Raw genomic sequence first — 14,667 nt, 5'->3', positions numbered from 1 at the left:
GATATCAATAAAATCATAAACGGTAACCTAAGAGCATCTCCAATGGCGGACGTCCGGTCGGACATCCGGTCGGACGTCGCGACGGGCGACCGGGACGTCCGCCATTGTGGCGTTTAGGTCGGATACGGACGTCCCGTGAGGACGTCGGGTGTCCTCGGACGTCCCGGCGACGGGCGGGCGGACGTCCGCCACTGTGGCAAGGGTCGGACGTCCCGGTCGGACGTCCGAAAATTATTATTTTTTTTAAAAAAAAAAACTCTATATATACGGCTCGTTGAACTTCATTTCAACGCGGAGTGAGCCGGGGATGTTGGATTATGTATTTTTGCCCGTATTTTGCTTTCCCGTATTCCGTGTCAAAATTATATTTCCGTTTTTACGTAATTAAATTATTGTGATTTTTTTTATTGCCGGATGTCCTAGTGGGAAGGGCGATGGGAAGAGCGGATTGTGCAGGGGATGTCCTAGTGACGTGGCAGTGGGATGGGAAGTCCTAGTGACGTGGCAGGAGGTGTTTTTGGGATGTCCTAGTGGGATATCCGCCCACTGGAGATGCATGATTAAAATGTTATTAATCTTAATTTACATCTATAACTCATGATCAGTAAGCACTGGCGGATCCAGGTGGGGTCGGGCGGGGTCGGCCGACCCCACCACCTGCCACGGAGTGCACCGGAAAGCTACTTTCTTCGGCCTCCGACCCTACGGCATTCACGTCTCCGCCCCCACCTCACGTCCTCACGCTGTGTGAGATGATGAGGAGACTGATCAGAGAGAAAGGAAGGAAGTGAGGCAGCCGGATGGGTAGACTGTTGTCGAGAACGAAGGAGTTGGAGGGGAAGAGTCCTTCCGCGGTTTTTGTTTTCGAAGAGAAAGAGGAATGGTATTGGAGATGTCATTATTATTTTCTCATCCCTATATTCACTCGTGAAATAGAATAAACCGGCATCAATAAATTTAACTAAGTTTAAAAGATTAAATATCTTAAATATGTTATCTAATTGTAAAATGGGCTTTGAAATTTTTTTTTATTTGAATTAATTCTTAGAAGTCCATTAAAAATATTTTCTCATCTTATCAATTAATGTTAAATAGTAGTAGTAGTAATTTTTTTACAGTATATCAAAATCAACTTATCTAAATTAACCACCTACTTATATAAAGTAAATATTTCTTAATTTCTTCTACTCTTAGTTTTATAATTTAAATTTTCAACCTTATTATTCATATTCAATTTTTTAAATCTTTAAAAATTTGGTATGTTACATAAAAATTATGCTATGTGTATGTCATTTTTTTTGTCAAAATACGTAATATAACATAATTGTTCTCTCTTACTTTATTATTTATTTGCATCTTTGTTTTATCTAAGATCATATTTTATTCTTTCTTTAGTTAGCTCCATAAACGTCTTTTTCTTAAATTCTGTATCCAAAAGAAGCGTCTCGCTTATAATGGGACGAAGAAAGTGGAGTATGTTGTTTTAAGAATATCGATACACGCATGAATTATTTATATTAAAAAATATATTTATAAAAATAATTAATTTAAACAATTATTTTAAATAAATATTTACTATCTTGTTCGACCCCACGATAATTTGTTCCTGGATCCGCCATTGTCAGTAAGTATATGTCGCACACAATTTATTTTACTTTGTATGCTACAAGTACTATCTTTAGTCCAGAACATATGATTTTATAACATTAGAATCAACCATATACTATATATCTAGCTCCTATATTGAAATTCAAATTAATTACTGCCAAAACCCTCAACTACACATAATTCAGATAGCAATTCATAAATATTAACCAAAAAATGCATCTCAAATCATCATTCAAAACGAAATATAAACAGTAGACAAGAACTTGATAAAAACTGTGATCGATCAATCGACCATAAAAACAAAACGTACTCACTTGCAAGTACCACAAATCCCCTCGAGTTTCAGTTGAGCAAATTAAGCTACTCGATTAGCAACTAATCACTCCCAATTATTTTATTTCCCACCATTAATTTCTCCTCTACCTAGAGTTGGGCGGCAAAGACGAAGCTTGATTCCCGCATCGCACCACCATCGGGGGAGCGTGCCGGTTCAGAAGCTCACGCGCCAGCTCTTGAAGATCGCCGCCTCCTCCTCCAACGGCCGCGTTGGAGAACTGGCGCTGCTGATCGATTTGCTGCCGCGGATAGACGCTCCAAAGCGAGGGAGGCGCCACCATATCCCCGCACATTGCCGAGAAGTCGTAAGCTGCCGGGATCGGCGGCAGGTCTAGTATCGACTGCGACGCCGGAACCATCAGCTGCTGCGGCTGCAGCGGCGGCGGTGTCGGAAGCTCCAGCGCCGCCAGGTGGGCTTGTAGGTAGGAGAGTTCTTGCTGCAGATTCACCACCTACATAAATTTTGACACACACACAAAAAGAGATCACATGTTAATGGTAATCCAATGTTATTCCAAATAAAAATAGTCAAAGCTGGAAAATTGTCGACACATAGGAAAATTAGGCAACAAACAAATCCTTGTGGTGAAAGCAACTGAACCGAGAGATTAAGACATGGTCACTTATAATAATACTATGATTAAGAATAATTAATCTTATCTACACACATAAGATTTGGAATCAGCCCTAATTTGAGTTCCCAAATGAAGGGTGTGATTGATTGGCAACGAAGATCGACGATGAATAATTGAAGATGTGGATTAAATTGGAGTAAAGAATCCAAGCAGTAGAAAACAAAGATGTGTGGATTGATGAGGAGGACCCCCATTGTATACACAAAACCAACCGACCAAAACCTTAATAACAGCAAAAGATGAAGAAAAAATCGTGAGAAAGGAAAGCAAGAGTATACTAGATTTATTTTGGGAGAAAACGAGTCAGGAATGAGGTTTCTTGATTTCAGTGAAACATGTAACTATTCCCCCCATTCCTCACACATCTATCAGTACTATGTGTTAATCATCTACTTACATTAGTTGACCAACTCTGATGCGACAGATCTTTAAGGATTAAGCATGAATTTGTTCAAACTAACAAAGCAGAGATTTAAAAAGAGAGACCTGTTGTTGGAGAGCGAAGATGTGAGCGACGCAGCCGTAGATGGGGTCGCGGAGGCGGGACTGAGCCTCGTAGCAGATGGTGACGACGGCGTCGAGGCGCTTCTGCGAGGGGATGTGGTGGAGGAGCTTCGACACGTTGCTTGCTCCGAACACCTTGTGCACCGCGGCGAAGTGGGCGGCGCCCTGCTCCGAGTCGAAATACGGCGCGAATATGCACCCGGCCACGCACTTCCGCCGCAGAAACTTGCATGCCCCGCACGGCCCCCCGCCGCCGCTGCTTCCCGCCGCGTTTTCACTACTCATGATATCTGACTCAGCTGCGATCATCAAAAACTCAGGGTTTTCATAATTATATATGCACAGAGAGAGAGAGAGAGAGAGAGAGAGAGAGAGTGGTTTTTAATTATCTCTCTAAATTAGTAAGAGTACTAATTTTGTTGGCTTTAGCCTTTAGGGTTTGGTGGTATTTGATGTATACTGGGGTGGGGTGAGGGTGAGGGTGAGGGGTAGGGGGGGGGGGGGGTTTAAGCACAAAATGAATACTTTGAAGCCACGCGATGAAACAAACCCCCCATTAGCTGCTTGCGTGAAGCAAACATGCGATAAGCCACCTGCCTTTTTATTTATCTCGTGATTTTCCCTTAATACAACCCTTTTGCATCTCCTTTTTTCATTCTTATACTAATTAAAACGTAATTAAAACCATCTTTATTTACATGCATACGAAAATTGAGTTGGCTACTGCATGTTTTGAGCAGCCAACAAATGAAAAGGACTTTCTACAATTCCTTTCTTTATAAATTATATACAGATGATGAACAAATTGTATTTTTAGTCTCCTATTTTGTATTTTATATGTGCTATAGAATAGTTTAACTTGTACGCAAGTGTGATATGAATTATAAAACAAATTAGAATTAGAAGCAACGGCATTGTGTATTTCAAATTAGAGTTTATATTCGATGTATAAAACTATTGAACTCTCATGTGAAATGAAATATCGAATGTGAGATGGTACATCACAAATTTGTTATTTACCGTAAGTGAATTTTTGATGGTCCAGACATACCATGTGGTAGTGTATTTGGACTACTAATTATTACTCGTATTAAAGACAATTAACCGGTCAATATTCAGTTACGATGTAAACGAGACTTTCGTTTGAGATGACCTACTCATAAAGTAAACACAGTTGTAACTGAAGGATAATGGGAATGGATCGAGTTTTTAAGTCGAAAAATCATGAATGCAAATAGGGGTGAGCAAAAAAACCGGAAACCGAATATCCGAACCGAACCAAACCGAAATTTTGAAATTCGGTTCGGTTCGGTTTTAAAAATAAAAAAATTTCGGTTTTTCGGTTCGGTTCGGTTCGGTTCGGGTGAAGAAAAAAATCGAAAAACCAAAAAACCGAATTATATATATATTCTATTAATTTAATATATAATATTATATATAATATATATTCTTTTAATATATTCTACTATATAATATATATTATATGTATTATTAATTTTATATTATATATAAATATTCTATTAGTATATATAAAATAAAATAAAATACACATATATAAATATATATTTATATTATATTTATTTTTTTCAGGTTTTTTTCGGGTTTTGTTCAGGTTTTTCGGTTTTTTAAGTTCGGTTTTCGGTTTTTTAAGTTCGGTTTTCGGTTTTTCGGTGTCGGTTTTTCGGTTATTCGGGTTCGGTTCGGTTTGGATTTTGAACTAAATTCGGTTTTTCGATTTTGGTTCGGGTTTGGCAAAAAACCAAACCGAAACCCGAATGCACACCCCTAAATGCAAATATGTAACAATGATTATCGCCTTGTGTACTACCACTTCAATTTATTATAAAAATAAAACATTCTATTGTCATAAATAATCCAAAAAAATTAATTGAAGGTTTATATGAACTATGCATTCTAATTATACCGTAATAGATACGTGTTAGCAACTTTTTATTCCATTTTCAAGTTGCGGCTTGCGCAATGGTGAAATTTCCAACTTAACAAAAATAGAGATAAGGATAGAAAGAGTTTATCCAATTGAATTTCTTTTTTAAATTAAATTATACGATTTTCATCCTTTGATTAATTTCCCTAGTTGTTGTAGCCTGTATGTAGTAGGCTTGTAGCATATAAAATTTGGAAATAAGACATCATCAGGGAGATACACTGAATTATAGGAAGAACTTTTTTTAATTTTTATTCTTAAGAAAACTTAAATACATAAAAATATTTATGTACAATTGAAGAAAACTGATGAATAATCATATGTGCATGTGTGTCTATTTGAGAAACTTAAGGAGTTTGGTGTCTTCCATATTATGTGACGTCCGGATTTGAAAATAATTAAAACAATCCTACATAAAATATTGTCGACCTTTAACGTCTTGAATTAATTCAATTTAAAAATAAATAAAAAAATACCGTATGACAGATATGAAATTATTTGGACATGGAATCCAACTACGGACCTTAGCCAGAGATGGATTTCAGTGTAAATTGTAAATTATAAATTATAATTTGTGTAATAACACAGTTCGTGGTTTATCTGAATATGTGAGGAATAGTTGAAACTGTTATGACTATATTCATGTACAATTTCAATAGAGAGTTATATCAGTCAAAAGACTAGCATTTTCTTCCGTATATGAAGGAGTATTGGTAGGAATTTGCAAGACCAATGGTTAACGATGGCTCGTGCGGTTTTGCTAAATACACAATAATGAGATCACTATTTTAGTAAATGATGCAAAGAGATGTAAAAACGATGATGCAATGCTATAGCTGTAGTTAGTCATTGAAGAAATTAGGAGTCTCGAAGGGGTTAAGACTTGTAAGGAATGCGTCTGATTTTTAGAGTCTGTCTATGTAAATCAAAAGTGGAATTCATATTCGTTTAAAATTACTCAAATTTTATACGTGTATGAATTTTGCTCAAGGAAAAAAACAAGAAAAAAAGTTGATTGTGCAATCATAGTCATGGTATTTTGTTTCTCCATTCGAAATTTCCCGACTTTTAGAGAATTTTATGATGTAGATACACATGCGCACACGTATTGACAATATATATATATATATATATATATGGAGCGTTATTTTCCTATTCATCCCTTATATCATTTATTCTTCTTAATATGAGCCGTTAGATCTCATTCATCAACGGTCCAGATGATCTGCATTATTACACTATAATGGTGCATTATTAGTCGGTGTGCATTATTCAACTGAAAATATGCATTATTACACTATAATGGTGCATTATTAGTCGGTGTGCATTATTCAACGGAAAATCTGCATTATTAAATGACATGTGGCACCAATCTAACCGTCGGATGACAAAATCGTGGGGCTGAGATTAAAAAGAACAAAGAACAAAAGATACAAAAAGGAAATGAATACATCCCATATATATATATATATATATATATATATAATAATGCAAATTTTTCGTCAAATAATGTAGATCATCACAACCATCCAATTCAAGGATCTAAGGGCTGTGATTAAAAAGAACATTGGATTGAAAAGCTGCGAAGGACTTTAACACACCCTTATATATATATATATATATATATATATATATAGGGTTTTGATCTATGCAAAACTAGATTTAAATACAGAAACGCAAAACAATATCATAATTAGGTCACTTTTAGGTCATAATTAGGTAATTTTTAGGTCATGCTAACAAAGCATGACCTAAAACGATCTTAGCATGACATTAAACCCAAATATTATAATATGACCTAAAATTGCTTAATTATGACCTTCCGTGTTTTTGGTTAATTATTGACCATTAGATCATCTAATCCTAGGGCCAAGATTTGGTCTGCATTTCTGGATTTAAACACATACTTATTTTGATCATCTCCCTATATATATATATATATATATATATATATATAGTAGTGATATAGGGCAACTGCCCATTAGAGTATCCGCAATGGGGCGGACGATAGGCCGCCCGATGCCTCGGGCGCGCCATCATCCGCCCACTGTGGGTGCGCGTACGCTGCCTGATGCATCGTCTGCGCCCAATAGATCGTCCGCGTATGATACGCGGACGAAAGGGCATCGTCCGCGCCATCGTCCGCCCACTGTGGGCGACGCAGACGATGGTGCGGACGATGCAACTAGGGGTGAGCAAAAAAATCGGAAACCGAATATCCGAACCGAACCAAACCAAAATTTTGAAATTCGGTTCGGTTTTTTCAGTTTTTCGGTTCGGTTTTAAAAATAAAAAAATTTCAGTTTTTCGGTTCGGTTCGGACAAAGAAAAAAACCGAAAATCCGAATTATATATATATTCTATTAATTTAATATATTATATTATATATAATATATATTCTTTTAATATATTCTACTATATAATATATATTATATGTATTATTAATTTTATATTATATATAAATATTCTATTAGTATATATAAAATAAAATAAAATAAAATACACATATATAAATATATATTTATATTATATTTATTTTTTTCAGGTTTTTCGGTTTTTTTTTCGGGTTTTTCGGTTTTGTTCGGGTTTTTCGGTTTTTTAAGTTCGGTTTTCAGTTTTTTCGTTTCGGTTTTTCGGGTTCGGTTCGGTTTGGATTTTGAACTAAATTCGGTTTTCGGTTTTGGCAAAAAACCGAACCGAAACCTGAATGCACACCCCTAGATGCAACGCGTTTTTTTTTAATTCCGAAAAATTTATTTATATAAATACCCCCTACCCCACCTTCATTTGTAACCTTTCCATTCACTTTTCCACACTCAAATTACACTATAAAATGGATTCTAGTGAATACACAAGTCCGAATAGTCCGATGTTTGGGGGTGGTGCACGTTGGCCAGGTACAGACCCTGACGAATATCGGTTGTTCGACTCCAGGGGATGATCGATGAGCTACGCCACAAGTTGAGACTTTTGTAGAGTAGTCAACTTTTTTTTTTCATTTCTAACTAGTGTAAAACTTTTTTTAATCAATGTAGGATTTGCCGTTTTTAATTAATCGTGGTATTTTTTAATTATTTTGCATTGACATATTTGAAAACATTTAAATTAATTAACAAAACAATAGTGAAACCTGTAGGGCGGCCTTTAGGGCGACTTATAGGGCGTCCCACTGCAGGTGGAAGGGTAGGAGTATAAAATGCTGACGTGGCAGTGCATAGGGCGGGCTTTAGGGCGTCCCTTAGGGCGCCCCACTGCTAATGCTCTTAAGCACATAACTAGAGACCAAATCACAACCACAAGATCAAGGAAATCAAGGGCTGGTATTAATACATGTGATTTTTGAATTTAAAGGAGAAATTAGTTCCATCTATCACTAATTTACTTCACAATAACAAGGCGGGGGTATAATGGTTATTGCACAGAAAAATTAGGTTACGTAAATTTTCTTCATCCATGGCGGAAAGAAGAGAGCAAGAGAAGCCGCTCGCCTCGGCCATCCCCGCCAACTCCAAGCTCAGCCCTTTTCCACCGGAGTTCATATCACACCGCCGCCACTGGTGCCTCAAGTGTTGTGGCTGCTCCGCCGCGTTTCTCCTAATCCTAGCTGTCACAACACTTATCCATATGCTCACGATCTTCCACGTGAGGCATCCAACTACGGCGTCGTTCAAGTTCCACGAGGCGGCCACGGAGGTGTACTACGACGGCGCGCTCGTGGGAGAAGGTAGGGCGTCGCCGGGGGAGGCGGGGCACAGAGGGTGGATGTTTTGGTTGGTTTGGTGGCTGAGAGATTGGTGGGAGTGTCGAGATTTGAGAGTGATTTTGGGAGAGGGATTTCTACTATTTTTTATTTTAATCTACAATATTTTCGTGTAATGTGACTTATACAACCGGAGGTTCCGGCTGTATACACCAAGTATTCTGTGGTTATAGTAATGTTTCTTTGATTTTTTGTTATAGTGATGCATTTTGTTAACATCAGTGAAGTAAAAACATAGTTATAGTGATGTGTTCCAGGGTTAGAGTGATGTTTCTGTGATATTTTGCTATAGTGATGTATTTTATTAACATTAGTGAAGTAAAAAAATGGTTATAGTGATATGTTTCAGGGTTAGAGTGATGTTTCTTTGAGTTTTTGTTATAGTGATGTATTTTGTTAACATTATTGAAGTAAAAACATGGTTATAGTGATGTGTTCTAGGGTTAAAGTGATATTTTTGTGATTTTTTGTTATAGTGATCTATTTTGTTAACATCAGTGAAATAAAAATATGGTTAGAGTGATGTGTTCCGGGGTTAGAGTGATGCTTCTATATTTTTTTGCTATAGTGATGTATTTTGTTAACATCAGTGAAGTATTATAGTGATGTGTTCCAGAGTTAGAGTGATGTTTCTTTGAGTTTTTGCTATAGTGATGTATTTTGTTAACATCAGTGAAGTAAAAACATGGTTATAGTGATGTGTTCCAGAGTTAGAGTGATGTTTCTTTGATTTTTTGCTATAGTGATATATTTTGTTAACATTAGTGAAGTAAAAACATGGTTATAGTGATGTGTTCCAGGGTTAGAGCGTCGTAGTTGATGTAGCGGCGCGTGGCTAGGATGCTCCTGTTCCACTTCGAATCCCGCTCGAATTCCTCCTCCTCGTTGGGCTGACACTCCGCCAAGGTGCCCCTGTACCCCGATCTAACCGCTGGCATCACCCACCTCGTTTCCGCCGTGGCTATTGTGTGTGGGAGTATGAAACTCGCGATTAAGCATAGTGCCAACAGCAATTTCTATATCTCTCTCGAACCTCCCAATATTAAAGTACTGTATAACAAATTAAACAAGAAGCAAAAACAAAATACTCTCATTCTATATCTCTCTCGAACTCCCATCTCAAAACCTGCCGCCGGAAGTTCTTCTCGACGGAACTCGGCGCTTTAGCCGCCGTTTGAAATCTGATGTTGCCGCTGCTATCTCCACCATTGCGCTTCACAATGGATCTCCGCCTACTACATCACGCTGGAGATGAAGCCGAAGCGGTAGGAGGTTAAAGGGGAGCGGGAATAGACGGGGCGCAACCAGTGGGCCATAGAGATGACAAGGCGAAGCAGCTGCGAGAGGCAGCCGGTAGAGGAGGGCGTCGCCTGAGAGGAGGTTGCTTTGTGCTCCTCCACCTCCTTCATAGAGAGAGAGTATGCATGAATGTGGTGTGTATGTCTAAATATGGAACAATGTATTTCCCAAAATACCCCCATGCAATTTTTATTAATAGAAAATGAATACTTAATTTAGTCATTAGATTAAGATAATGAGTGACTGAGATTTGTTCTCTAGTTATACACTTAACATTAGTTATACTTTGATCACCTCCCTATATATATATATATAGAGGGTTGTGATCAATTGAGATTTTTTAGCCTAATTGAGAATTGAGATGCATTATCAACCACTCATTTTTATTAAATGAGTTGGTCCAGAATTTGCCACATGGAAAATATTTTTAGATTAATTAATTATGAAAGGGCAGAATGGTAATATCATGGTACATTTTATTCAATAAATATTTTTTTAAAATTTTAATTTTTTTAATTTTTTACTTTTTTTTGTCAACTACCTATACAATTCATGTCAACTACACACATATAATATTAACTACATATACAATTCATGTCAACTACACACATATAATGTCAACTACATATACAATTCATGTCAACTATAGACATATAATGCCAACTATAAGTTGTTGACATTTGATGTGCAGGCTATTGACGATAATACCCCCGAATTGACATAATCTACTTGCAGTTGACATTTCGAAAATATTGTGGATGAGTAGCTGAAAATGCATCTCAATTCTGAATTAAGCTAAAAAATCTCAACCTAACAGGACCCTATATATATATATATATATATAGGGAGATGATCAAAATAAGTATGTGTTTAAATCCAGAAATGCAGACCAAATCTCAGCCCTAGGATTAGATGATCTAATGGTCAATAATTAACCAAAAACACGGAAGGTCATAATTAAGCAATTTTAGGTCATATTATAATATTTGGATTTAATGTCATACTAAGATCGTTTTAGGTCATGCTTTGTTAGCATGACCTACAAATTACCTAATTATGACCTAAAAGTGCCCTAATTATGATATTGTTCTGCGTTTCTGTATTTAAATCCAGTTTTGCATAGATCAAAACCCTATATATATATATATATATATATATTAAAATGACAACACCTCTTAAAGTAACACCATACCACCATTCCTAGCCAATCATTTGTACACGTGGACGAATAATCAGCTGCCATGTGACAATCATAAAAAATGCTCAAGGGTAAATTTTCTCGGCCAACAATATCTAATACACTATACAACAATTTTTCCCGGCCAGCAATATCCAATACGCTAGACAGCAATCTATAGATTGATGTGTAGCGTTTGTACTATTGTTGTGTAGCGTTTATAATATTGGTGGATACGTGATGTCACAGTGTCACTTTAAGATGTGTTGTCATTTTAACACAAACATACATATATATATATAGGGTAGTGATCAAGATATAACTAATCTTAAGTGTATAACTAGAGAACAAATCTCAGTCACACATCTTAATGGAATAAATATTATTTATTTTAATTATAGAAAATATGCTGAGGGTATTTTAGGAAATTACTTTGAAATTCATAAACTGGAATTGACGTATCTGGATATCAATTCCAATTTCATTATGAGCTCCGATTTTTTGAGAAATTCCTCCAATTTCACCGGATCTTCTTCCACCGCCACCTGCGCCACCGCCACCTCCGCCACCGTAGTCTCCGAAACCGCCTTCGCCGTCGCGCCGCTCAGCTTAGAAAACACTTGATTCTGCTCGTTTAATTGAATTACTTGATGTTGCTGCAGCTCTGTTAAAAATTTAGAAATTGAAGCTTCTGTTTAAATGCTTTCAGGAGATTAACTCATCTTTCTTAGTTTTATTTATGTGTGTTTTGATAATTGGGGGTTTTACGGTATTATGTGTGCTTTTGGTAATCCTGATCTAGTGAGTTTTTATTTTGCATTACTGTTTGAATTAAACAGAAAGAAACATAGTAGTTTGTGCAGTGATTAAAAAATTTGGGGTGATTTTGCAAAGATGGGGGAGTCAATGAAAAAGGTAGCTGAAATGGATGTGGAATTAACAATAGAGAAGAGAAATGTAGGGGGTATATGCTTATAGTGTTGTGTTTACAAAACACATCACTCTTAGCGTGATTTTACTTCACTCTTTTTTACAAAACACATCACTCTTATTAAGATTTTACTTCACTCTTGTTTACAAAACGCATCACTCTTATTATGATTTTACTTCACTGTTATTTGCAAAACACATCACTCTTATTATGATTTTACTTCACTCTTGTTTACAAAACACATCACTCTTATTACGATTTTACTTCACTCTTGTTTACAAAACACATCACTCTTATTACGATTTTACTTCACTCTTGTTTACAAAACACATCACTCTTATTAAGATTTTACTTCACTCTTGTTTACAAAACACATCACTCTTATTGTGATTTTACTTCACTCTTGTTTACAAAACACATCACTCTTACTCAGATTTTACGTCACTCTTGTTCACAAAACACATCACTCTTACTCAGATTTTACTTCACTCTTGTTCACAAAACACATCACTCTTACTTAGATTTTACTTCACTCTTGTTCACAAAACACATCACTCTTACTCAGATTTTACTTCACTCTTGTTCACAAAACACATCACTCTTACTCAGATTTTACTTCACTCTTGTTCACAAAACACATCACTCTTACTCAGATTTTACTTCACTCTTGTTCACAAAACACATCACTCTTACTCAGATTTTACTTCACTCTTGTTCACAAAACACATCACTCTTACTCAGATTTTACTTCACTCTTGTTTAAGAAATAGGCACTTCATTGAACAACAAAACATCACAAAGATTAAGAAATCAATGTGAAAATCAACAGTTTCGCACCCAAATATCCAATGTTGTTTATTCTAGATAGAGCAATTTCCTATCACGAAACGCTAAAAATCAAAATCAATCTCAGAGTCAAAATCAAAGTGCTTCCTTCTTCTCAAAATCATCTGATTTCTCTTCCTCCTCTATCTGCTTCATCACCGCCTCCTCCGCATCGAGCAGCGGCGCATAGTAATCTGAATGCGCCTCCATACACTTCCTCAACGCCGAAGTCGCCTGAACGCATTTCTCCACGATATCCTCTTTGTTCTTCTCCCCTTCCTCCACGCACTTCTCCCAATCCGTGAAAGTCTCTCTCCAACCGCGGCGGCGCCGTCTATTAGATACACAGCCCCGTCGGCTGAGACATCTCCGACGGCAACGACCACCGTCAGCTGTTTTCTCTGTCTGATTTTCTGAATTTCACAGCGCAAAGAGATTGATGAGCCGAAGAATGCGTTTCCGCCATTCAAGGATGATTTTTTGATCGAGTTTGAGGGGACGAAGAGAGCCTGGAATTGAGCGACCGACGCCATTTCAATTTTATATGTGAAGTGACAATTATACCCCCGCCTTGTTATTGTGGAGTAACTTTATGATTGAGGGAACTAATTTCTCCTTAAATTAGAAAATTACATGTATTAATACTAGCCCTTGATTTTCTTGATCTTGTGGTTGTGATTTGTTCTCTAGTTATTTGCTTAAGGGGTGTTTGCCATAGATCACTACCCTATATATATATATATATATATATATATATATATATATATATAGGGGTGCGTTATATTGATAACCCCTAAATATCGTAATAACCCTATAACTAAATCTGGACCGCACATTTTTAAAATCACGCGGTTGAGATTCAAACTTAGATTTACTTCATAAAAAAAGGCGGAGGGGTAAAACTGTCATTTCGCTCATTTAATTTCACAGCCGATAAAATGATACTTCGACCTAAAAAATGACGAAACTATCATTATAAGCCAAAAGTATCATTTTATCAACTTAGAGTATCATTCTATCCGGCAAAACTATCATTCTTTCCGACAAAGGTATCATTTTATCAACTCAAAGTATCATTCTATCTGCTGTGAGTATCATTTTATCAGTCAAAAGTATCATTTTATCAACTCAGAGTATCATTCTATCCGACAAAACTATCATTGTATGATGTAAACCTAACATATACTATCATTCTATCCGGCAAAAACTATCATTCTATCCGGTAAAACTATCATTCTATCCGGCAAAACTATCATTCTATCCGGCAAAAACTATCATTCTATCCGGCAAAAACTATCATTCTATCCGGCAAAACTATCATTCTATGCAATAAACCTATCATTTTATCATTTTATCAGTCAGTCAAAAGTATCATTTTATCAACTCAGAGTATCATTCTATCCGACAAAACTATCATTTTATGCAATAAACCTATCATTTTATCATTTTACGTGATATTTTCAGAGTATCATTTTATTAGTCAAGAGTATCATTTTATCAACTCAGAGTATCATTCTATCCGGCAAAACTATCATTCTATGCAATAAACCTATCATTTTATCATTTTACGTGATATTTGGCGAAATTCAGAGTATCATTTTATCATTTAGAGTATCATTTTATCAACTCAAAGTATCATTCTATCCG

At 36.3% G+C, this 14,667-nt stretch overlaps 1 protein-coding gene across 1 annotated transcript; it reads right to left on the bottom strand.

Annotated features, from left to right (window-relative positions):
- Positions 1-1,810: 1,810 nt before the first annotated feature.
- LOC121769409 (LOB domain-containing protein 18-like) lies at positions 1,811-3,495 on the bottom strand. Its single transcript, XM_042166211.1, has 2 exons — positions 3,066-3,495; positions 1,811-2,396 (listed from the first exon to the last, which is right to left on the bottom strand). Exons 1-2 carry the CDS (start codon positions 3,390-3,392, stop codon positions 2,028-2,030), a joined length of 696 nt encoding a protein of 231 aa, XP_042022145.1. The 5' UTR covers positions 3,393-3,495; the 3' UTR covers positions 1,811-2,027.
- Between the last annotated feature and the right edge of the window lie 11,172 nt (positions 3,496-14,667).

This window comes from Salvia splendens, chromosome 2, assembly GCF_004379255.2.
Source record: "Salvia splendens isolate huo1 chromosome 2, SspV2, whole genome shotgun sequence".
In the NCBI taxonomy this organism is placed as follows: Eukaryota; Viridiplantae; Streptophyta; class Magnoliopsida; order Lamiales; family Lamiaceae; genus Salvia; species Salvia splendens.
This window is presented reverse-complemented; position numbering and strand designations above follow the sequence as displayed.